Source organism: Lissotriton vulgaris, chromosome 2_2, assembly GCF_964263255.1.
Source record: "Lissotriton vulgaris chromosome 2_2, aLisVul1.2, whole genome shotgun sequence".
Lineage (NCBI taxonomy): Eukaryota > Metazoa > Chordata > Amphibia > Caudata > Salamandridae > Lissotriton > Lissotriton vulgaris.
The window spans coordinates 33,114,822-33,138,347 of NC_141688.1; the positions used below are offsets into that span (position 1 = coordinate 33,114,822).

General features: G+C 47.8%; 1 protein-coding gene across 1 annotated transcript in view; it reads right to left on the reverse strand.

Moving 5' to 3' along the window:
* The window catches only part of CELF6 (CUGBP Elav-like family member 6), a 675,122-nt gene extending 654,557 nt beyond the window's left edge, over positions 1–20,565 (reverse strand). The window contains exon 1 of the mRNA XM_086959242.1: positions 20,256–20,565. Coding sequence (XP_086815368.1) covers positions 20,256–20,478 — 223 coding nt within the window. The 5' untranslated portion in view covers positions 20,479–20,565. The remainder of the gene's footprint in view (positions 1–20,255) is intronic.
* Between the last annotated feature and the right edge of the window lie 2,961 nt (positions 20,566–23,526).

The window sequence follows — 23,526 nt, forward strand, 5'->3', positions numbered from 1 at the left end:
ATGAGGTCTCAACGGGCTTGTCTCATTATTATTCATGAGTCAGGTCGCAATTTGCGACCCCATTGGGAATGGGTAACACTCACAGGAATGGTGGCCTGCTGGGGTCAGCAGACCAACATGTGTGTGACTGCTTTTTAAATAAAGCAGTTTTTTTTAAATGCAGCGGTTATCCTTAAAGGAAAACGGGCTGCATTTAAAAAAGAAGAATGAAACGGGTCTGTTTAATTTTTCAAGAGTAGTCAGTGGTCCGTGGGACCACTGCCTGCTCTTAAAAAAAAATTCCCTGCCAGTCACAAAGGGTAAGGGGTTCCCTGAGGACCCTTTCCATTTGTGAGTGGCTTACCACCTATTTGAAATAGGCCATTCCGGTCGCAAAACAATCATACATAGAAGTGCGACTCACTATTAGGAAGGGACGCCCTTGGCATGCTTTCCTAATAGTGAGTCGCAAACCCTATTTTGTGACTCCGTAGAAGGTTACTGTATCGCAAAATAGGGTTTGTACATTGCACAGACATATTTTGGGGTCGCAAACGGAACGATTTCCCATTTGCGACTGCAAAAAAACGGTCGTACATCTGGCCCATATACGTTTGCTCAGGATATGAGGAAAGGCTGGGAAGGACCTTGGTTGGGGGGATGGGTTAGCACAGACGTCAACCTCTTACTTTATCTCTTTCTAGTGTTTAAAGGGGCAAACTTGAAGGGTCTCTCTGTAGGGAGGTATCTTGTATGAAGAGTCAATGGGTGGGTGCTCTGATACGCCTGCCAGTTGTTATGTATTATCAGCTATTATGATTCTATGAAGCAGGGACAGAATGAGATGAAAGTGGAGTAAAGATGAGTCTGAGGAAGATGCGTGCCAGGTGCATAGAAGGGGGTTCCCATTTGCTGGCTTGGATTTTATTTATCCTGAGATATGGGCACACATGTTATGTGACAAATACTGTTCCGTAGAAAACATAGCCAAACTAAAATAATGCATAAGTTGTAAAGCAGTTGGAAATCTGAGGAGGAGGTGCCGCCTATTGGTCCCGGTACTAGCTTTTGAGCAAAATATATAGTTATTATAATTGTGTCATTGGTGGCTGCAATCGCTGTCTGTTTAGCAGTTTTTCAATTTAAATTGCAAGTGTAAAAGTGTTCAGTTACTGGCAACAAAATGCAATTATGTATTAAAAAGAGTTATAAGTAAACATGTATGTAACACTGCAGCACAGAGAGGTTCATAATGCACCTCTCATTCAAGCCACTACCAGCACGGCAGAACATTGATGACCCTTAGCTGGTGACACCAATGGCAAATGCTAACGTCATCTGTAACTACCTAGAGCTGGCCGTGGATGCCCTATTACTTACCGATAATCTTCATTACTCCTAGTCCGGTTGTCCTCGTCCCATTCCTTACAGAGTGAAGATGACCATCTCCACAACAGAAAAAAAGAACAGGAGAATGCTGGGACACCTAACCCCACCCCCTCCCTCTTGGAGTACATAACCTGTACCTACCCAGCATTCCTCCTGAACTACCAAGCCACCAACAGGAAGGCCAGCCATCCAGGAGGGAGGGCTGTAAGGAATCGAACCAGAACATAGGGACCAGAAGTAATGAAGATTACCAGTAAGTAATAGGGCATTACCTCCCGGTCCCTTCAGTCCTCATTCCATTCCTTACAAAGTAGAGCATACCAAGGTCAGAAACCCGTCCTTCCGGACTCCCACAAACACCACGGACACCACACCGAAAGAAGCATCCCCAAAAGTAGCAAACAGGAGAACCAAAGGGAAAAAACACACGCAGGAGTGCACAACCCGCAACGCCTCAAACCAAACAACAGAGTCGAATACCCCAAAACAAGCAAGAGTCGACCAAGAATAGCAATAGAAGGAGAAAAAACACGGAGCCGCCACCCCTCTGGGCAGACAACCCACATGGGGAACACCCCGATCCCACCACAGAGGAGGAGAATCCAACAACAAAGGACCAGAGACCAACCCCACCAGTAGGACAGCAACGAGGCCAACCACTGAAGAAGACCCAAGGCAGCCCAACACCTCACGAAGCCAGGGCCACACTAACAGGGACACAAGACCCCCGGGCAAGGCCAGATAGGAGGCAAAGCACAGAGACCCAGGACCAAAGGTAGCACCCAGAAGGGCCGAAGCAACTAGGACCCACTCAAAACAACCAGCAGAAGAGGGCCCCACGGCAAAATAACCCCAAAAGGGCACCCAATCCACGAGAAGGCTACCAAGGTGAGGAACACCACGCAATGCCCAGAATCAGCAGCAGGAATGACAAAGAGTGAACCCCCGCAGACAAGGGAAGAACACCCCACCCTGCTAAAAAACAGAACCACAACGCCCCCACAAGAAAGCAGAGGGGAGCAAAGAGACCCAACAAGCCCAACCCAAAACGGAAGACAAAGGATCGACAAGACCAACCACAGGACCAACCTCAACCCACCGGGGGATGCCCTCAGCAGACCAGCCGAGACAAAAGAGGACAATGCCTGCCAAAAGACCCAAGGCACCGACCCAGAGGACCAACCAAGGGCAGGCCCAGACAGAGCAAACCAGAAAGAGAGGGAGCAGCTACCATGAGCAAGCCCACCCAACCCGACAGCCCTGGGCAACAGAGATTCCAGGACAACCCCCAGAGGTGGACCAGGCCATGGGGCAGGAACGTCCAGCATCAACCTCCAGTGGAGTCACTGGACAACAACCCCCCAAAATAAACCGGAAAAGGACTCTGGGCACAGGGACAGGCCAACAAGCCAGGACCGAGTGAACCACCATGATAGCAGGGGACACTAAGACATAAAACCTGTCACTCTGCTGAACGAAGGCAAGGGAGAGGCCAGAAGCACAACCCTTCCCCCCAACAAACCTAGGCCAAAAGGGCCCCGCCCAAGGAAGCAAGGGACGGACCCTAACAGACCCCGAACCAGACCTGGGCACCAAACCAAGAGCAAGGAGAGGCAAAACCCACAAGGCCACCGAGTCCAGGGGAACCCAAAGACCAAACAGGGCCAATAGGGAAGAAGCAACCACAAACAACTCCCACCAAGGGTGAGACCCCCAACCAGAAACCTGGGGGTCGACCACCGGGGAGAAACATGGGACTGGGGAAGAACAAGCCACCGGACAGAGAAGAAGAACCCAGAACAGGGAAGGGGGAAACTCCCAGGGGCCCGGAAGAAGCAGCACAGGTCAACTGCCACAACCCTGAAACCCCCAACCTCTGAGGGCCCATAGAAAGGCACAGGAACCAGCCACAGCCAAGCCATACGGGGAACTCAAAAGAGGTAGAAGGACAAGGAGGTATCCAAGCAGCCTACACCAGGCAGGCGCAGAGGAGTGGCCAGAGGAAAGGGAAAGAAGGCTGGCCCGGTCCCCAGCAACACCAGGCACAGGACCGTAAACCACCAAGGGGCAGACAGACGCAAAGCGACCAGAGAAATGAAAACCAGACAAGGACAAGGACCAAGGCCCTCATGGCCGGAGCCAGACCCAACCAGGCAGAAAGGGCACCACCAAGAGGCAAAGAGAGGCCAAACACAGGGACAGTGAGGTCAAGACAGACAGAGGCAAAGCCAAGGACCTACCACCAGACCGGCTACACCACAACCCAATGAGGGACGAGCCCAGAGAACCCAAAGGTGCACAATCCACCGAGAGAGGGAAGCACCAGAAGAGGGACAGGGGAGAAACCGAACCTCAGCAGACCCCGCAACCGCAGACCACCAAAAAGAACCAGAAGAACAGGAACCAGCACATAGGTCCAAAACCAGCCCCTGAACCAGAGTAGACAGCCAGAAAAAAGACACAGCCCAGAAACGGGAAACAACAAGCCCGCCAAGCAAGAGCGAAAACCAGAAAGCTGCAACGCTTCACACACCTCAGGGCTGACAGACACCAGACCACACCCATCACCCCACCAACACCCCCACCAGCCAGGCAGAAGCAACAGGGGAGAATCCAAGGAGCCGCAGAGCCGAAGGATGGCCCATAACATCCAGCCCCCACCGGCAGCAAATGAACTGGCAACAGAGAGGCAGAGGAGCCCCAATAGGTGCCAAAGAACTCAAAAGGAACCAGAGAGGGGAGACAGATACTACAACATGGCACCCAACCCCCACAAGCCAGCTCAAGCGCAACCCGCAACCCAGCGCTGGGCAATAGGCAAACACCAATACTGGCAACCAGGCCCACCATGGGCACCACCAGCGCAGCCCTGAGCCAACAGCCAACCACGGACAGCCGTGGGAGACCAGCGAGTGGCAGCAGAGGCACAGCACACCAGCGCCAAGGGCAAGGGCCATGCTAGGCCAGAGGGAGGGTACATCACCACCCCCCCCCCCCGCACCCCAACCCCCCAAGCAAGAAAGGAACCGGAGAAGAAGGGAGCCTGGGAACCCCTAGGGCCCGACGCAGGAGGCAAAAAACTCGACAAGAAAACCTGTAGGAAAAACCACCCGGGCAGGCAGATGCCACACAAGCCTGGCAACGCCCACCAGCCAGCCCAGACACAGACCACCAATGCAGCGCAGGGCAAAAGGCAGCAAACACGTACACAACCAACAGGGAGGCCAGGGACCCCAAAGGCCAGAGTCAGGGAGCCAGAACAGGAGACAAACTGCCATGCGGTATTTACCCTACGGAAGGCAGACACCACAACACACCGTCAGCCCCCACCAGCCAGCCCAGGAACCGACAATCAGTGCAGCGCCAGGCAGAAGGCCATCCGGAAACACCCCCTGAAAGAGAGAGAGACAACAGAAACCCAAACACAGATCAAGCAACAGGGATGCCGGGGCACCAAAAGGCCAGAGAGCACCAAAATCTATAGGCAGTCCCAGACGGCGCCCCAGGAAAGGCACGAACCAGGCCCAAACCCGAGAGCAGACCAGAATACAGGCAAGAAGGGCGAAAGGCCTCAGGTAAAACCAAGACCGGAAAAAAACGCTATGCTGTACTTACCCCCGGGGTAGACAGACACCATCTGCCCCCACCAGCCAGCCCAGGTGCCCTCCAACAGCCTAGCACCGGGCAAACATGAAAAGCCTGCAGCAACCGGTAGTCTCAGGTGGAGCCAATCGTAAAAGCCAACAGCACCTGGCAGTCCCAGGTGCACTCTCACCCAGGAACCAACCAGGCACGCTGCTGCACAACAGCAGAGAGCAGACAAGAACAGGAGGCATCAGGGAGCAAGGCAGCAGGAGGAAAAGGCTTCCGGCCATCCAAGAACTCCAGGGGCACTACCAAGACCGGCCCCAAGGTACCCCGCAGCAGCAGTGCGTCCTCCAGATCGGCCCAACCACAGGAAGATGCGTCCTCTAAATCGGAACAGACCAGGAGGACCGGTGCCCCAGCCACAAAGGGCCGGCTGCCAACACATTCGGCTCCTGGCAAGACCAGCGGGTGAGGAGATCACGCAATAGCCCAACGAAGACATCCAGAGAAGTCCGCTGCAAGAAGCAGCAGCAGGTAAGTACAACCAGCAGGTGTCCCAGCATTCTCCTGTTCTTTTTTTCTGTCATGGGAATGGTCATCTCCACTTTGTAAGGAGTAGGATGAGGACTGGAGGGACTGAAGGTAATAGGGGTGAAGACTTTTCGAAACCCATAGGAGTTTATGGAGTAAATATGTGAGTGACCAGAGGCAGAGCCTGTTGGTGCAGTCCAGAAGAGAGAGTTCAAATCTAGGCTGGCTTGTACTGGGTTTGGTAACCTCAAGAAAGAAATGATTGCCCTTTGGAGTCTGAGTATGGAGGAAGAAGCCTTGTAGGCTGGGCCTGTTTACATGATGACTCCCAAACAGGTGGTTGAGAAAGATGCAGAACCAGGGCCAGACTGGAAACAAAAATATGCCCTGCCAAAAATATTAAAAACGGCCCCAGGATGCAGGAAGACGTGACTAGAAACAAAGGTTTGGGGGGACTTTATTTGGTGTTAGCTGTCCATCCTGCCCTGAAAGCTGCCCTCATACCTAAAGTCTGCCAGGAGAATGCCAAAGTAGAAAAATGTTGAGTCTTGCCCTGCGCAGAGCCCACTTCCTTAGCCTAAGGTAGGGTTTGGTTTAGAATACAGACCAGTGCTTCCCATACTTTTTAGAACCACAACCTACTTTTTAGTATAACAATCTTTTGCGACCCACCTAACTTTAATGGACACGAGGGGGATGATTTCCTAATGCAATAAAGCATCATGTGGTAGCACATTGTTACTCACAGACAGCACATTTTCCATTGAAATGGTCACTAATTTGCATAGACATAGTTTTATAGTTTTATAAATAAAAATGTATTCCCCAAAGTGAAATAATGCGTAGAAATCGTGTTTCAAAGAATATGTATTATTTGTGCATCACAAACTGTCTTGAATTATTCTGATCCTACCAAAATCTTCGTTTCCATAACACTTCAGAATTACAAATAATGTGCTTCATTTTGCTTTCCTAACTGCTGATTGTGTATAGTAAATTTGCAAATAATTACATTTTGGTGTGTGTTAGGATAAAAGATATTCCTCTTGCTTTCCTTTTACATATCATGTACCCCAGCAGGATTGTCACATAATTCACTTTTTTTTTCTTTTTCTGACTGCAGTGAGAGTTTATAAACACCTGTTTCTGTGTTAAGAAGCAGCAGAAGACATAGTCTGGCATTTGACCTCTGTCTTTCAAGTGCACCAAATGTGACAAGAGAAATGCAGAATTTATAGGTAGTTTTATTTATTGCCTGGACTTTGGCGGCCCACCAGAAATCAGCTTGGGGCTTCCCAGATCAGGAAACACTGGTATAAACAGCTGCCCAGTGTCAGAATGTGCATCATGGTGGCTTTCAGTTCCTGATAGCTCTAGGTCTCACAGTGGTTGGTTGTGAATAAACGAGGACCAAGAATACACGCCTTCTTGTTTAAGTCAGTGTTGCGGGCTCAGGCTGAGTGTTGTGTGGGTAGTTCAGGGCTCAAAGGGCCTGAAGTAAAGAATGAACGAGACAGAGGAAAATGTGGATCTCCGAGGGATCCCAGAAGGGGTTAGGTGAGGAGAAGAAAAGTAAAGAGGAAGATAGTTGTCTTCTCTTTCTTGAACCCTTTCTCTTGATCACACTCTTACTTTCCTGCTCTTTTTGTCTCCCTTACTCACTCGCTGCTTCTTTCTCTTTCTTTCCCTCTCTCTCTTTCCCTCTCTCTCACTCTGTTTCAGCTACATGTATTCCTTGACCACTGGATGCCATTATTAAATACACACAGCCAGATCTCAGCCAGCACACCACCAAGTCAAGAGGCAGGCCTAAACCCAGCTGACTATCCGACTGCAAATGAAAAGTGTGGGTGGATGGTAAAGAAGTATTCTAGTGAGGTAGACAGCAAAAATCCCCTCTGGGCTGGCTGTGCACAGCGTGTCCTGAAGCTCCGCGGGCTCCCCATACAGAAGAGATGCCAATGCAAGCTGATGATCCACGTCTACAAAGTCTTGCACAACCAAGGTGCAGCTTACATCAACCACCGCCTGAATTTTCACCGACCTACCAAACAACCTTGCTCTGCATCCCTCTCACTTGCCCACACCTCCTGCAATCACCAAAGCAACAGGAGAGGATGCTCCTTCTGCTACCTCGCGACAAAAACGTGGAATGACCACCCCTGCAGCGACAAACCTCCACCTCAATTCTGGAATTCCGGAAGGCACTCAAAACCTGGCTGTTGAACTGCGTCACCAAACTCTCACAACCCTCAAGCATCTGGATACCCTTTAGGGGGTGATTTGTCGTGCTATACCTATTGACTGATTGATTGATTGATGTCATCAGGCCCCTGTGACATCAATGTTCTTACATGTCCCTTAAGACAGCACAGGCATAAATGCACAACAAGGAGAGCGCTTGCACTAAACAGGCAATATGTGAACAGCCACTGCCTACTATGGGCTGCAAAGTGCACTGACCTTCTTACACACTACCAGGCAGGTCTGTAGGGGTGTCTGGTGATTCCGAGAAATCCATATGATCAGAGCTGGACAGCAAAAGAAAATTAGCCCTTGCATTAATGTTCAAACAACCCCACTCTGTCAGAAAAGTGACAAGAACACATGGGCGTGTGTCTAGAAGACTATCAGCCTGATTCATGAAAGACCCGTTTTGCGAGTCTTCAATAGCGATTCATAAGGAATCGCTATTACAGGCTCGCAAAACGGGATTCATGTAGGAATCGCAAAAAAAATGCGATTCCTACATATTCCTTATTTGCGATTAGCAAATTGCTAATCGCAAATAAGGAATAACTCCCCATTCATTCCTATGGGCCAAAAGGCCCGTAGGAATGAATGGGGAGTATTCCTTATTTGCGATTAGCAATTAGCTAATCGCAAATAAGATAGCGATTTAAAGGGTGCCAGGGGTGTCCAAAGGACACCCTGTAGCACCCCTTAAATGCAAATGTAAACAGGTGTTGCGCACACACATGTCCAAAGGACATGTGTGTGTGCAACATGCAACTTAGAAAAATGCTTTTAAAAGCATTTTTCTAAGTTTTTGCTATTTACCACGAGGTTTGACCTCGCGGTAAATAGCGTGCCGAAATTGCGAATTCGCAAGTTTAAAATGGATGATGAATTGAATTTAGGGAATCTCAAATAGAGATTCCTTAAATGTAATTCCTCGCAAAATAGCGAAATCGCTATTACCGATTTTTGCATTTGGGATGATGAATCCCAAATGCAAAAATCGCACTCGCAAAGGGGCAGGTTCTCAGATTCTGGCCCTTTGCGAGCGCAATACAGCATGATGAATCAGGCTGTATATCAGATTAATTTCATTCCAGTGGTAAGTCATTATGCACAAGTGGACAGGATCGGAAATTGCCTAAATTATGTCCAAGAACCTCTAATGCATCAGATCAGTGATTTTTTAAGGTATGGGCAAAATGGGCAATTGCCCATGGCCCCTATCTTCCAAGGGGCCCCTTGAGAAGGTGAGCCTCCTCTCTATTTAACCTTCTAGTTTGCTATCACAAACTCTCTCCCTCTCTCTGTCTGCCTTTACCTCTGGTCACTTTCTACTCAGTGTTACCTTAAGGATTTTTGTGTCACTGGACACGATACAGTTTTACTGTTTTAGTGTGATCCTGTTTCTGAAATGTTAACTTATATTCAGTATTGTTTGGCATGACGAGGGCTTGAAATAGCAGGAAACGGGTAATAACATTCAAAGTTGTTCTGAACAGGCCCCCCAAAAATATGTCTTGCACGGGCCCCCAATATCCGTTCAAATGTGGGCAAGGCGCTGGCTAATAGATTGTGCCCAATTATCTTGTCAGTGGTCCATCCCCACCAATCGGGATTTATGCCGCAGAGGAACACATGGCTAAATCTTTGACGTCCCTGGAGTCATGCAAATGACAGAGAAACACCCGTAGATTGCTGCCCTGCTCTGGCTGGATGGCATTTAATAGCATAGATTGGCCGTACCTCTTTGCAGAGTTGTCCAGAATTGGCTTCGGTGACAAGTTTTGTGAGTGGGTCTGACTGTTGTACTGCGAACCAATGGCGAAAGTCGGGATTATTGGGACAGTTTCCATTGCTTTCCCGCTGCATAGGCGCACACTTCAGGGATGCCACTGTCCTCTATGATTGCAGTGCTTGCACTAGAACCACTTGCAGCATGGATGCGACATGATCCCCTTGTTCACAGCATTGTGGGAGAGGGAGTATTGGAGGAGCCTATCTCCCTGTACGCTCATGATATCCTCCTATATGCGCACAGACCTCGACAGGCAACCCATAGACTCCTGCACATACTCCAGCTTTTTGGGAGCTACTCTGGACACCAGATAAACTGGGATAAGTCTTTGGTGTTTCCTCTGGCCAGAGGGCTTCCCCCCCTGATGACAGCCTGTGGGGCGCTGGTGTGGAGGGAAGAGTTCAAATATCTGGGTATCTGTATACCTAAGTGGGGGGGGGTCGTGTCTTTCGACCTTCTACCGCAGCTGGAGAGATTGCGAGGGGATGTCATCCATTGGTGGGAGCTTCCAGTATCCTAAGTGGGTAGAGCCATCCTCTTTCATATGATGGTCCTCCCGCGTTTATTATATGTGCTCCAGAATATTTCCTATAGGATTTCAAATGACTTCTTTTGAACGATAGATGGGGAACTCTGTGACCTCCTTTGGGCTGGGGAGAGCCCACTCATAGCGCTGCGTAAACTTCGAGGGGTGTATGTGGGTGGATTGACGGTTCCTGACATTAGATACTACTATCTGATGTCCCAATTGATAAATATCAATGATTGGATTTTTGCTGCTATCACAGAGCCGGCATACCGGGTGGACCGGTACACCGTGGGTGTAGGGGGTCACCTGGCGGCGCTCTATCGGAAGAGTTGCGAGAGACGGCTCGCAGCGCACACGCAGACAGGGATGCAGGCATGGCATGAGGCCACAAAATTACTGCGATGGGACAACACGCTGATCGCTCGGACCCCGCTCTGGGACTGTGATGGGCTGCGGCAGGTGTGCCGCTTGCAGGGTTTCCGGGTATGGAATATCATTGGAACTGAACATCTTGGAGATGTCTGGCAGAATGGAGCAATGATCGCCTTCAAGGACCTCAAAACTGAATATCAAATGGTGGACAGTGATTGCTTTCAGTACCTACAGTTAAAACCCTCCCGGAGATGTCATATACCGGACAGAAAACTGGTACCCGAACACTCACATATGGAGGACTGGCTCCTCTTAGATCGGATGGTAGAGAGGGCCATTTCTTTCACGTCCGTTAAGCTCATAAATAGCTCTCCAGGCCTCCTGGTCCCCCTAAAAGAGCCGTGAGCATCTGAAGTGGGGCTCCTGGAGGACGATGACGGGGCAGATGCATTTTAATGCCCTAGAGATGTGACCATAAGGGTGCGCTTCTGACTGATTCAACTGAGACTTTTGCATGGTTCATATGCCTCCTGGATGCTTCACATCAATGGGGGCACTGTGAGTCGAACCTGTGTTGCTGGAGGTGTGGGGAAGAAGGCTCGTTCTTTCACATAATATGAGCGTGCCTCAATATTCAACCATACTGGGAGGGAGTCGTCAGAATTATGGCCGAGGCCATGGGTCTCCAGCAGTAGCGGCCAGTGGAGGGAGTTCCGCGGGTGGTGGTGGGTGGGGTGGGGCGGGCTAGGGTGGGGGGTTGTGAACTAGCAGTCCTCTATACAACAATCATTGAGTATCGACCTCTCTCTGCAGCATCGTCCACTCATAATAAAACCGGCGTGGGAACATGGCTCATGCTAGCCTCAGGACGTGGCAAATAGAAATATTGCGCGAGCATGGAGTGCAGCAGTCTTCCCCCTGGTACACGACTGGGAGCACAACATGGATTAGTGCCAACAGGCGGAGAAAGTTATCCATCCAAGTATGGGTGCTCCAAAAAGCGGAAAAGATCTGGACCCATTGGGAGGACTATAGACACCAGTAGACGATAGTTGGGAATAAGCAGTGGCACAGGTGGAGTCAGAATACAGGCAGTGGGAAGTGGTTTTATGTAAAGTTCCTAAGTCAGTAATGTATGGCCTATTGGTAGACAACCTTCCTCCAATTCACCACAATACTGTAACTCTGTCTATGCGATTACTGTATTGGTATAGTAAGCATATGTTCAATAAAAAGAATGTTTTCAAAAATAATATTTCTTAAAATGACACTACATCAGACATCTGGGAGTAGACTTCCAGCTTGTTAGAAAGAATACAATTGCTTTTTCGTAACTGCGACCCATGACAATTATTTTCTAATTTTCGTCACGAAAAGTCTGGTGTTTGAATTTGATAAATAACCCCACACACTGTCCAAAAGGGATCATGTCACGGATTAAGATGTTATATTGAAGTTATTTTAAGATATGTAACATTCTTATTTGGAGCATGGGAATAATTGTGGATATCTGCCAATATGGTTCATTTGCAAATTGCAGATGGGGGTCTACTGAGCGTAGAAGAACATTTTTTATTTTCTGAGCAAAATTATCTGTAATTTCTTTTTTTCATGTTATGTCTATTTCTGTAAAGTTCCCATTTCTTACAGAGTTGAGCTGAAAATGTCTCCCACTCGGAGGAGCTATGCAGGGAAACAAGATGGCCGCATAAGCTCCCGGCTCCGCCGACCTCCGCCAACAGCTTGTATATCCTGCAATCTATCCTGCTTTTACACCTGACTCCCGTGTACGCAAGGAGTTACTGACTCTGGAGGTGCAATCCCAAACTTTTTAACTTATCGGGTGACGAAGATACGCTGTGTTTCATTCTCAGCCTAACTCAGCGTGGAAGCCGGGGCCTCGATTTCCAACCCACCCAGGCTGGAGTTGAACAACATCGGCTGTGGATTTTTGGCTTTGTCCGGTCTCTTGAACGGACACACACTTTACTCGTTTCCAATGGCGATTTAATATGCTGTCTACACCGCAGACGCTGCAGCGTGGTTCCTTGGTTGCTGCGGTCCTGTTTCCGACGCCCGGAGACATTGTAAGCCTCCCGGGGGTGACGGACCGGAGCCCTGACTAGCGGCGAAGGTGTAGAAATCGTGAGGTGAGGGCGCCCATTGTTGTTGTCTGCTCCAGTTGTGCCTGCTACCCCGGTGTAGTCGACCTCCGGGGTTCATATCCTGCTCTGTCGCTTCGTGGATGGAGAGGACAGAGGGCAAACCATCGCTGCATGCCGTAATGGCGGCCATTGGGGCACTCCACTCACAGATCATCGTCCAAAGCCAGGCACTGTCTGCAACAGTGGACAATATCTGCCGGAGACCGGAATCCTTTCGGAAATATTTCAGCCAGCTGTACTACCCATGGAACATTGTGGTCTCAACTTCGAGGACCCTGTGCGGAAGCCGGATTCCGTGTGTGCTGCTGATCCCTACAGGATGGTTCGCACGCCCGTGAACATTGTTAGCTTCCCCTGCTTGAGCCATAACCCACTGAACATCGACGTGGACAGTCTTGAGTGCCTCAACAGGATCACCAGTGATTATCGGAGAGCCTTATTATCCTTTCACGCTTTTCCTCACTTGTTTTGTGGATGCCGTGCACTTTTATCCTTTTTTCAACTCGCTCGTACTGACTTGAACTTTTATGAACGCTCTGCTGCTTTCACTGTTGTGGTCTGGATTATAAGTGCTCTGGTTAATAATCGTACCGGCCAGGGTTAACTTGTGTCCTTTTTTGGGTTTGGCATAATAATTTACCTCGATGCTGGGATTGTGACCTGTAATGTACAAGAGTCGGGTGGTGTGTATCTTACTTCCCCGGATTGATTTTATATTTCTCTGCATTCTATTTTGACCGTGTTTCGGGGTGGTTACATCTGGTGGGGGGTAAAGGAGTCCGGGAGTGTGTTTTTATTTCTCCTCCTCCGCTTTTTTTCTCTTTTAGGGATGTTTCTGGGCGACAGGCACGCTGCTAGTGGGTTGGGCCGTAGCCATTGCAGGGTGCAGGGTGGGGGGGGTTGTTATTTTGCCTTTGTTATGTTCTAGGGCCCCTTCTTTCTCTTTCTCTCTTTTTAGGGTATTCCTATGGGCGACAGGCACGCTGCTAGTGGGGTAGGCCGTAGCCATTGCAGGGGTGCAGGGTGGAGGGTGCGGGGGGGTTTGTTATTTTGCCTTTGTTTTGTTCTATGGCCCCTTTCTTCTTCTTGCAGTGTCCGGTAGCATTACTTTCTGTTTCATCCTGAAGTGTACAGGTGGGTGGGGTCTGAGGGTGGGCGGCTACGACGAGAGATCGGTTGTTCGGTTCTTTACCCTCCTTGAGCTCGCTAGCGCTTGCGTCTTTACTGTCTCTTTAAGTTGGTCCGCGACTGTCTTCCTACACCTACCTACCTTTATTATATCTTTGACTGTGTGGCTCCGGATATCCTGTATCTTCTTCTTTATCTTGTCTTTGGGGGAGGGGGGGGGGGGTTAAATGCAAAATGAAAACCTTATGAATACCATGACCTCTGCACTGTGTTTAATGCAACGTATATCCTGTACCGCTGCCAGACCTCAGGGTTGCTGGCTGAAGAGCTGTGTTATTGAGCTTCTTATATATATATCCTGAATGTGGTGTTCGGCCCCTGTGGTTGTAGGTCTACTACTGTAATTTTTGTGAATGATATAATCAAGGTTTTCAAAAAAAAAAAAAAGAAAGAAAATGTCTCCCACTGCCATCTTGTGTTGCTTCTGTGTGCAAGGAATGCCCTCTTTGTTCAATGTAGAGGCCAATTTTGTGTAATTTGTGTAACACTCACTAAATGTATGCACATTTTATGACGGAAAATATCTGCAAGTTCATCCACGCGTACTGAGAGGAGAAAGCTCAACAATGGTGTACAACGTTTTTTCATTTGGGTTGTATGAATATTCAAATGATAGTTATTTTCAGATTACTAAACACACTATAATTGATACTGTGTCCAGAATGAAGTGGCTAGTAGAACAGAGGGATGTGGTGTGGGAGCAAGCTGTTGCTTTTATTACAGAGGTACCAGAGATAGATGGGTTAGGGAGGCAGGTTTTTTTTTTTACTGTACTGGATTGTGGACGGTTAAGCGAGTTTTGAATGTTATAGAAATCTTATCTGCATTTACTACAGCCTTATTGTCCTCTGTGGCGGGCTAGAACGGCTGTTAAAGGCTCGGAACCAGAGGCAAGGGCCTATAAAGAGGGTGAGGGTCTTTTTACAACTGGTATAAGCTATTATAATATGGTATACACTAGTATAAGGCTATTATAATATTACACCACCTAAGAGTAGAATGTTCCAAATTAAAAATGGAGAAACAGAAAGACAAACATTGGACTGTTGGTGCAGAAGGCTTATATCAGCTATTATAAGCTTGGAGCCACTGCATTGTCTTTAATGGAGCTCTCAACATTCCAATGTTCTAATAGGTCATCTTTAGCAATCAGTTCCGCTATTACGCAGGGAGGCCGGCGCACCAGGCCTTTCAGTTACATGGCTAGATGTGGTCAAAGTACTCACTACAGACGTTTGGAGCTGATTACACAAAACACTTCAGATGTCTTTTTGTGAGAATGCTCCTTTTGTGGCTGAACTTGATTGAGTGGGTATTCTGAGGTCGTGTCCAGGTTACTCAACTTTTTTCCCAAGGCGTGCATCTATGTCAGAGTGCTCAAAGAAGATGGTGATGGTGAGAGAGTAACAGAATGCTTAAAGAAAATGAGGATGGTGGCAGAGTGGCAGAGTGCTTGAAGAAGAAGGGGATGGTGGGAGAGGCTGGAGGAACATGTTCCTAAAGCCTAACTAGAGGACTTCAACTGTGTTATTTTAAGGTTTCCTCTTTTCACTCCTCCCTCACCTTTATGTGCATACATCTTTAAGACATGGGTGAACTGCACACCATGCATTAATATAATCTTTATTGCGTGATTTAAGAATAAACCATTGCAAATACAAAACATTTAAAAGGTTCAAGATTGCATTTAGAATGTTAAATTCATTAAAAGTCAGTATGTATAGATGATAACAAGTGAGGTTTCCATTTTAAAAAGTCATATTCATAAAAAGCCAGCAACAGCAAGTAAAATTTGGCAGCATTATTCCAATGGGGGATCGCAAACTCTGGGCAGCTCAGTAAGTTTTTTTGCAGCGCGCTCCATGAATCTTACTAGGGCACAATTTAATTTAGTGTTCCTAGGGTCGAAACAGGCCAAAACTGCTGCTCTGCAGCTTCTAATCATGTTTCTATTCCAATGATGCTTAAGTAGGACCCGTCTCTCTGTCAATAGTAGAGGGCACAGGCATATGATGTGTATAATGTCTTCTTTGTGGGTCCCACAAAGTCGGCATTGAACTTTTCCATGTTCTCTTTTCCATTTTGGCCAATGAGTCAACAGGTTAATAACTCCCAGTCTCAGTTTTAAAAAACTTAGTTTCGTCCGAGCACTGAACGATATAGTAAGGTACGGCTGTGGAATTAGCAAGGCATAGGATTGAAGGGTCATCCACCCATGACTTCTTTTTGCAAGGCTGGCTTTGTCTTCCACTATTGATAATTGTTTGGTGCTGATTTTCGCTAGCCTTTTGAATTCCATCTGACTAGCGTGCAAGTTCCAGAGGTCATTTAGGCACAGGGTTTTTAAGCCGTTTGACCAGTATTCATGTCCTGCTCGCCATGAGTTGTTATCAATGCTGGCCCACAAATGGTATCCTAAACTTCCCTCCTTTGATAACCTCAATTTGTGACAGCACACGAGGAAAGACATGGCTCTGGCCAATCGTTGTTTGCAGATGCCAAGTTCCAACCTAATTTGTGCCGGTGATGTATGGTTTGGTAATTTGAACACAGACCTGTAGATCTTGGTAATTATTTTGTCTAGATGGTCACTGTCCAATCCTTTTAATGCTTCGCTTCCGTAAGTTAAGGTAGGAATGATTTTTGCCTGAGCCACCTGTAGTGTGGGTGCAAGAGTAGGGCCTTGTAGTTTCTTTTGAATTAGTCCGATTGCAAAAGCGAGTGCCGTACCCTTCCTTTTTTGCTCTTCTAGGTGGGATTTGTATTTTCCATTGTTGTTGAAAGTGACTCCAAGGTACCTTTGGCAATTTGATTCGACAATGCTTTCATTGTTCAAAGCCCAAGACAGTTTCTTAACTTTCCTTGAGTGCACCGCTAAAATTTTCGTCTTCCTGTTGTTGATGCGGAGCTCATTATCGTTAGAGTAGTCGGAAGTAGCATCCAGAAGTCTTTGCATTCCGATCTTTGTTTTACTTAACAGTACCACGTCATCAGCATATAATAGATTTGTCAGCGGCAAGCCAGATAATTTGGGAGCATGGGAGTTGACCTTATTAAGAGCTTCAGGGAGGTCAGCTAAGAATAGATTAAAAAGAGTCGGGGCCAAGACACAACCCTGTTTGAGGCCTTTTTCCGTCGCAATCGGGCGAGACAATCTTGAGCCGTCCCCGATCTTAATTCTAACCCATGTGTCCTGGTGTAGGAGTTGTATGGCTCTTAGGAGGGCCTCTGGAATGTTAAGTCTGGACAACTTCTGCCAGAGTTTGCTTCTGTTGACATTGTCAAAAGCCGCTTGGTAGTCAATAAACCCCATATAAAGTGAACAAGAGCAGAATTTCGCTTGGTCAATTAAGCATGAAAGGGTCATGAGATTGACTGAGGTACCGGTGTTTATTGTGAAACCTGTTTGATTCGGAGGAATTATAGAGTTTTCATCAGACCATGCCCTAAGTGAGTTGAGCAGCACTCCCGCAAAATACTTTGCTTCGTTGTCAATGAGTGCGATGAGACGGTAATTCCCTGGGGATTTTTTGTCCCCGCCTTTGAAGATTGGTGCAAGGATGGATCCACGCCAGGAGGGCGGTATGGTGTTGTTTTGCAGACATGGGTGAACTGGCCTTGTGGTCTTCCCACATTTAGGTCTATCTATAATATAAGGAATAAAGTACCCCCACTGTACATTACTAGGATATTGCAAGTCACCGAGGAGTTCCATAACGTACGGCAGGGGCTAATTTATCCCAGTACATGGTCACAACATCATCTTACCCACAAACCACTTAAAACCTTGCTTTATAGCTTTTTTATTTAAAAGAGAGAGTATGTTTGCAAACATGAATGAAAATAGAGACTCTAGTGCAAAATTAAACACAACAAAAACCTATTAGAAATTAGTTGAAAAAAGAAGATATTAGAAACAGTTCAATACAATAAAAGAAGCTACAGTAGTTCAGAATGTGTAGAAACATTCTGAAAGATTAGAACTTTTCTATAATTATCTAAGGCATTGTGACATCAGAACTTGACTATATTAATGTAATACAGATGAGTTCTGACGTCTTTTTTTAGAATTGGCAAACAAGTATGTCACAAATCGTCGCTTAAAAAAATTACAGCCAGGAGTTTGCAGAATCCCATGTATTATATGTTTCTAATTATTTTGATCTGCAATAAATTCTTATAAAGGTCTCTTTCCAATTCATTGATGCCTTTGAAAAGGCATGTATCTGCGTGCGTGGCCATATCTGTTCTCACACATTCCTGACCCAACTCATGCTTAATGAAGAACTGTTGTACCTGTACGACATATATGAAGCATGTCCCTGAACAACATCCACTAAGCCCAATGCTTCTTGCAAAGACCATACAAATGACCCCACAACCTTCCAGCCCTACACTCGACATGGCTTCACGGTTAGCCAGTCACCATCAAAGTGCTTTCTGGCCTCGTCAGGAGTAGGAAGCGCTATGTACAAGCTGAAACACAGTATCAGTGGTTGGCCTTATTGTTAGGATGTCTCGGCTAGAATGAAAACACTCTAGCTGAAGTCACCACTGAAGCTCTGCAGTATCTTAAGACAGCCTTGAACATGCAATGGGAACGCGGTAGCAGTAAAGGGGCCTCTGTGAGAAGACAGCCCACAGTGCTTAGAAGACGAGGGAATCCACTGCGCTGCACGCAACAGCTTCTGATTCAAACCATATGGTGCCTATTGAAAAAATGCGTGATTTAACAAACGGTTTCCAAAATATCACCATCACAGCACTAAGAAGCAAACGTTTGCAAATTTTAGTAAGGGGAAAATGAAATGCCAATACATTCTGCATCGTGGTGCGTGGCGTGGGCGAGTGTGCACGACTTATCCCGCAACTGCATATTTTGTTTACATTATATTGACCCATAATATGCACACTCAAACACACTACATACGAATGAAGTGAATCGCCTCTGGGGAGGCCAAATGTGCAGATAAGGACCGAGGCAAAAGGAGATAAAGGGATGTATCCAGTGATTTCACCCCGCATCTTTGATGTAAGAGGTCAGCATGATTGCTACTACAGCGCTTCTCAGTCACACAGCACATATAGACACACCCACCGTGCATATACACAAACATACATCGTAACACCTAACCCCGTGGCCTAGTCAACGTGCCGACATGCACGTCGGTGCACCTATATGGTATCTCAATACACGGATTTAACTCCTGAAACTCTAGGTATGCTATTTAATGACCAATCAGCCACAATGTTAGTGCATGCAACCAGCAACAACAAAAACGTGTTTTTCTTAAACATCTTACACAGGTACAAATATGCATAAGTACACTAGCATACTAATTCAAGCATGAAGGGGTACACAGATAAACACACAGAGATGTGCGTTCCATTACCTTACACACACACGCCCTGGATAAATCAAGCACACATCCCTCCCTCTCCTATTCCTCGACGTCACTAAGAACCCCGGGGTGGCAGCAGCTATGCTGGATGAGAGGCGCCCAGGGTCTCCTCATCAGCACGTGACGTGCCCAGCTGCCATCGGGGTCTGGCTGGCCCAGGGGTGCTAACCACTATCTGATAGGACGGTCTGCACAGAGCCTTATCCTTTCTGACAGGAATCCAAGCTGCACGCCCTGTGGAATACAGTGTTTACGAGTGGGTTTCTATTTTTTTTTTTAAGTTTATCCAGCCTAGGGGGTGCTAAGATGCCGGCTGCGTAAACTGGATGCTTACGGTTTTATCATAGCTTGCCAATTTGAGAACATTGCGTGATCGTGAGCAAATCGATGTGTCAGTTTCCATATCTGCAAAAAGCGCGTGCAAACAGGCACAACCTCGGTATGAATAGCTGCCTTAAAAACGTGATGTACCTCCTATTAAGTATTCCGACTCACCTAAGTACTTCTAAAACTTGAAGGGTATTAAAATGAGAGGGTCTTGGCTTCGATTAAAAAAAACAATGGGACGGAACACGAATCCTACGTGCGCCCTACGGAGTTTGACAAAAGGATAATTTCGACTTAAAAGAAGTAGTTTTTGCTCATAATACAGTCCAACAACTGAAAGATCGCCAGTTTGGGTGCCATATCATTTCAGCCACTAAGAAGAATACGCCCCTTCTCCTCGCAGCCAACGTTTGGACAACTCATTTCACAGAGACCTTTGTAATTGAATATTATTATTAAAACAATTATATAATTTTGCAACCAAAAATATTTTTCATGCGCCATAATTCCTTTACAGTGAGATGCGAAGAGCTGTCATTTCCAGGTATAGGGTGTATCTGTATCCATTGAGAAAGGGAGTCAGCATCACAATGGGTGATTCAGACAACCTGAATAAGGAGACCCCCTCGAGTTCAGGGAGACTCCGCTGCCGCCTCCCTGCACCCCTCCTTTGATTTCTGGTGCCCTTTGCAGAATGGAGGGGCGAGGGAGGGCGAGGCAGACAGGCAGGTGACAGCGGGAACACCCACCTTTGTGCATGCCGGTGAACCTGTCCTTCAGCACGGTGAGCTCGTAGATCTTGCCGAACTCCTCGAAGAGAGGCTTTAAGTCCTTCTCCTCCAGGTTGCGCGGGATCTGCCCCACGAAGAGCTTGATGGCATCCTGGTCCTTCATGGGGATGGTGCCCGGCCGGCGCGGGGAGCTGGCCGCGGTGCTGAAGTGAGCGAGCTCTCCGTTGGCCACCGTGGCCATGTTCAGCACCGCCCGGCGTGGACGGCTCCCTGGCGGCTTTCCGTCCCCCTGCCTGCCTGCCTGCCTCCCCTCCTGTCAGCGTGGCAGTGCCCGCCCTCCTGCCCTCGCGCCCCTGCCTTCCCCGCGTCCCCTCTTTCTTTCTTCCGCTCTTTCTTCTATGTCTCCCAGCAGCTGCTCCTGGGCCTGCTGACGTCAGCCCGCTGCCCCTTTTCGGCTGGGCGCGCGGCTAGTTTGCATAATGAGGCAGTGGCGGCCAATCGGAGAGAGCGACTGACAGCGGGGGCGGGAACGGGGTCTGGGCGGCAATTACGACGTGGTGGAAGGGGGAAGGACGTAAAGGGGGAGGAGGGAGAGGGCAAGGTCGGGCTGCCATGGCAACCACGCTGCATCCACCCCTCCAGGGCTGTGAGATGCGTGAGGCGAGCACCCTTTGATGATGGGGTGAAGGGGGATAATATAAAAACTTCAAACGTGTCAGGGACAGCCTGGGGGATCTGGGGAGGGGTTGGTTATCCTCCCTGTGTTTTCATTGTCGTCTAGCACGTACTAGTAATCGCGTGCGCTTCACAAGCCAAGGTAACACTCCTGGAGACAAAATAATGAGCATGAGGCGCGTACCAACCACAGCCCAGTCCCCCAAATAATCGGCAAGTCACATACTGCAGCGCATTCCGTTGAAATAGACAGAGCATCACCATCCCCACCCTAGAAACTATTCACCCAAATAACCATTACACCAGGCCCCTCACCTCTGCTCATCGCACAGCTCCAACTGCCGAACCTCTGATTAACCCGCACGTCACCACAGGTCCTGTCGTAAGCGATCGTCGACCAAAACCCCCTGCAGTCCACACATTGAACAATCTACCCCGGGCCCACCTTCAAAATAATATATTCTCCCTAAAAATAATATGTCCTCCCCATAGCCCCGTACGACTATTTTTCAAAATAATATGAAGTTCTCACAGCTTCCCACGCACTGTTCCAGAAATATCTGCACATCACTCACGCCCTTGCATTCCAAAATACGACAATCGTTACACGACAATTGTTACACGACACAACTCCTCTCAAGACTGTTTCCCAAAATAGCCCACCCCCCGCTGTCGCACTCCTGTCTGTGCCTCAAATTTCGTACACTACTTTACGTTCTACTACAGCCTGAGGGGGCTGTGTGCAGTGTCTACTGCCAGGCAGGTGCGCAACACCCATTGGGCTAAAGGGACTTCAAAGGAAAAGCATCACCTGCACTGCCATCCATTTCCCCCTGCTGTTTGTGCACTTGAATGGAATACACATCCATGGCGCTGCTCACCAGATGAATGGTGAACAGGGCCATGGAGCTGTCTCTTTTTTGCATCCAAGGGCAGTGGTGAAGAAGCAGAGGAGACCCATGCATGGAGAAACCAGAAGACGTTTTACCCTTTATCTGAACAGCAAGACTTTCAGGAGGGGCTGGATGTCAGAACAACAGTGCTGCTGATCAGCCCAACTCCAGAGAATACTATCAGAAGAGCAGGCAGCAAGTTGCCAAGAGCCTTTTTCCTTCTTTGTGAGGACCGCAGCACCTTTTTATGGGAGTGGATGGTTGTGGTATACTGCGCCAAAAGTCGGGTTATGTGAGCTTGGGTTCCGTGACTGACCTCTCAAGTGAGGCCTGCCTGCCCTGGGCATTTTGGACACAGCTTTTTTTAGGCACATCTAAAACAAATATTTCTTAGGAGCAGTCGTTACTTGTATCCAGTCGGTACTTGGAGTGTTGCTAGATTTGGTACTCCTCATTTTGTTGTTGGGAGGATAAAAGGATGAGTGGCTGCGCCGGGATTCAAGCCTGTGATGCGGAGGCTACACACGACTAAGATAGAGCATGTGCTCAACCTGAAGAGCTGCACAAGGTGATGCACGGATGGTGAAGGCTAGGATGATGGATACACCCGGCGAGGATTCATTTGGTCATAGACCTATGTGGAATGGCAGATCTAGGATTAACGGCCTTCCCTGAAAATCCTGTCTCTTCTAGAGGCTAGGTTTTGCAACAGGGGTAGTAAGTACTCCTGGGAAGCCTAGAATGCACAAAAAAGCTTTGCCTTAGGGCCAAGGACTCGCCTAGATCTCTGCATTTGAGGGACCGTGAGCTTAGATTGAGGTCATTACCTTCTGGTTTCCCCAGACCTTGTATATGCTAGCTTCAATGCACTTTATTCCTCTATATGTGCCTGTAGTAGTCTGGCAAACGTGCAGCAAAAACCTTTCCTACATGAAATTGAAAATGGCCACAGATTGACTTGCATTCACTTCTTCATTTGTTTTTTTCGAATCACTTACGTCATGGAATACAGTGGATCAAGGGGAATGAGGCATATTTAAATATCATACTTGTTTAAATTCATCTTACATTTAAATCTTAGCTATGAAGATTTGTCTACATGCTGAAAACAAATGTGTCCAACATGAAGATCAGAGGTTTGGTCCTCTGATTTGGTCGAATATCATTTGGGAATATCCTATATTTAGGTCAACCCAGTTCACTGAGGCCCGTGTGCTCAGGGCAGCAGGCAATCCATATAGCAAGTATTTCCGCTGTCCTTGAAACCATCCGAACCAGATTGTACTGCCACGCCAAAGTTCGATCCATGGGGTGGACAGGCAGCAGCAGGAGCGAGCGCACAAATCCGTCCATTGAATTTGTATTCACTTGTTTTAACAAGGCAAAGCAGCAGCTGCTTTGAGAGGAACGTTGGCCCCAGACAGAGAACTATGCTTGAAGAAAGGTGTTGCATGTTGTTTTGGGCACATGGGCCTCACATGTTAACGGTCGTTTTAAGTGAAATGGTACATAAGCATCAAGAAACCTGTGCCATCATGGGCCTGGTGTTAGTGTCGAGATTCAGTATGGATGAGACTTCATCATTTCAGTCAAATTCACTCGGTCTTCTATGATGGTGAGACCCCCCCAAAAGATCTCAGCCACAAGGACGCGCCAATCAATGCATTGCCGTGGTCGATCTATCAGAGGGAAAGTGTGCAGTAGGTTAGATAAAATATGAG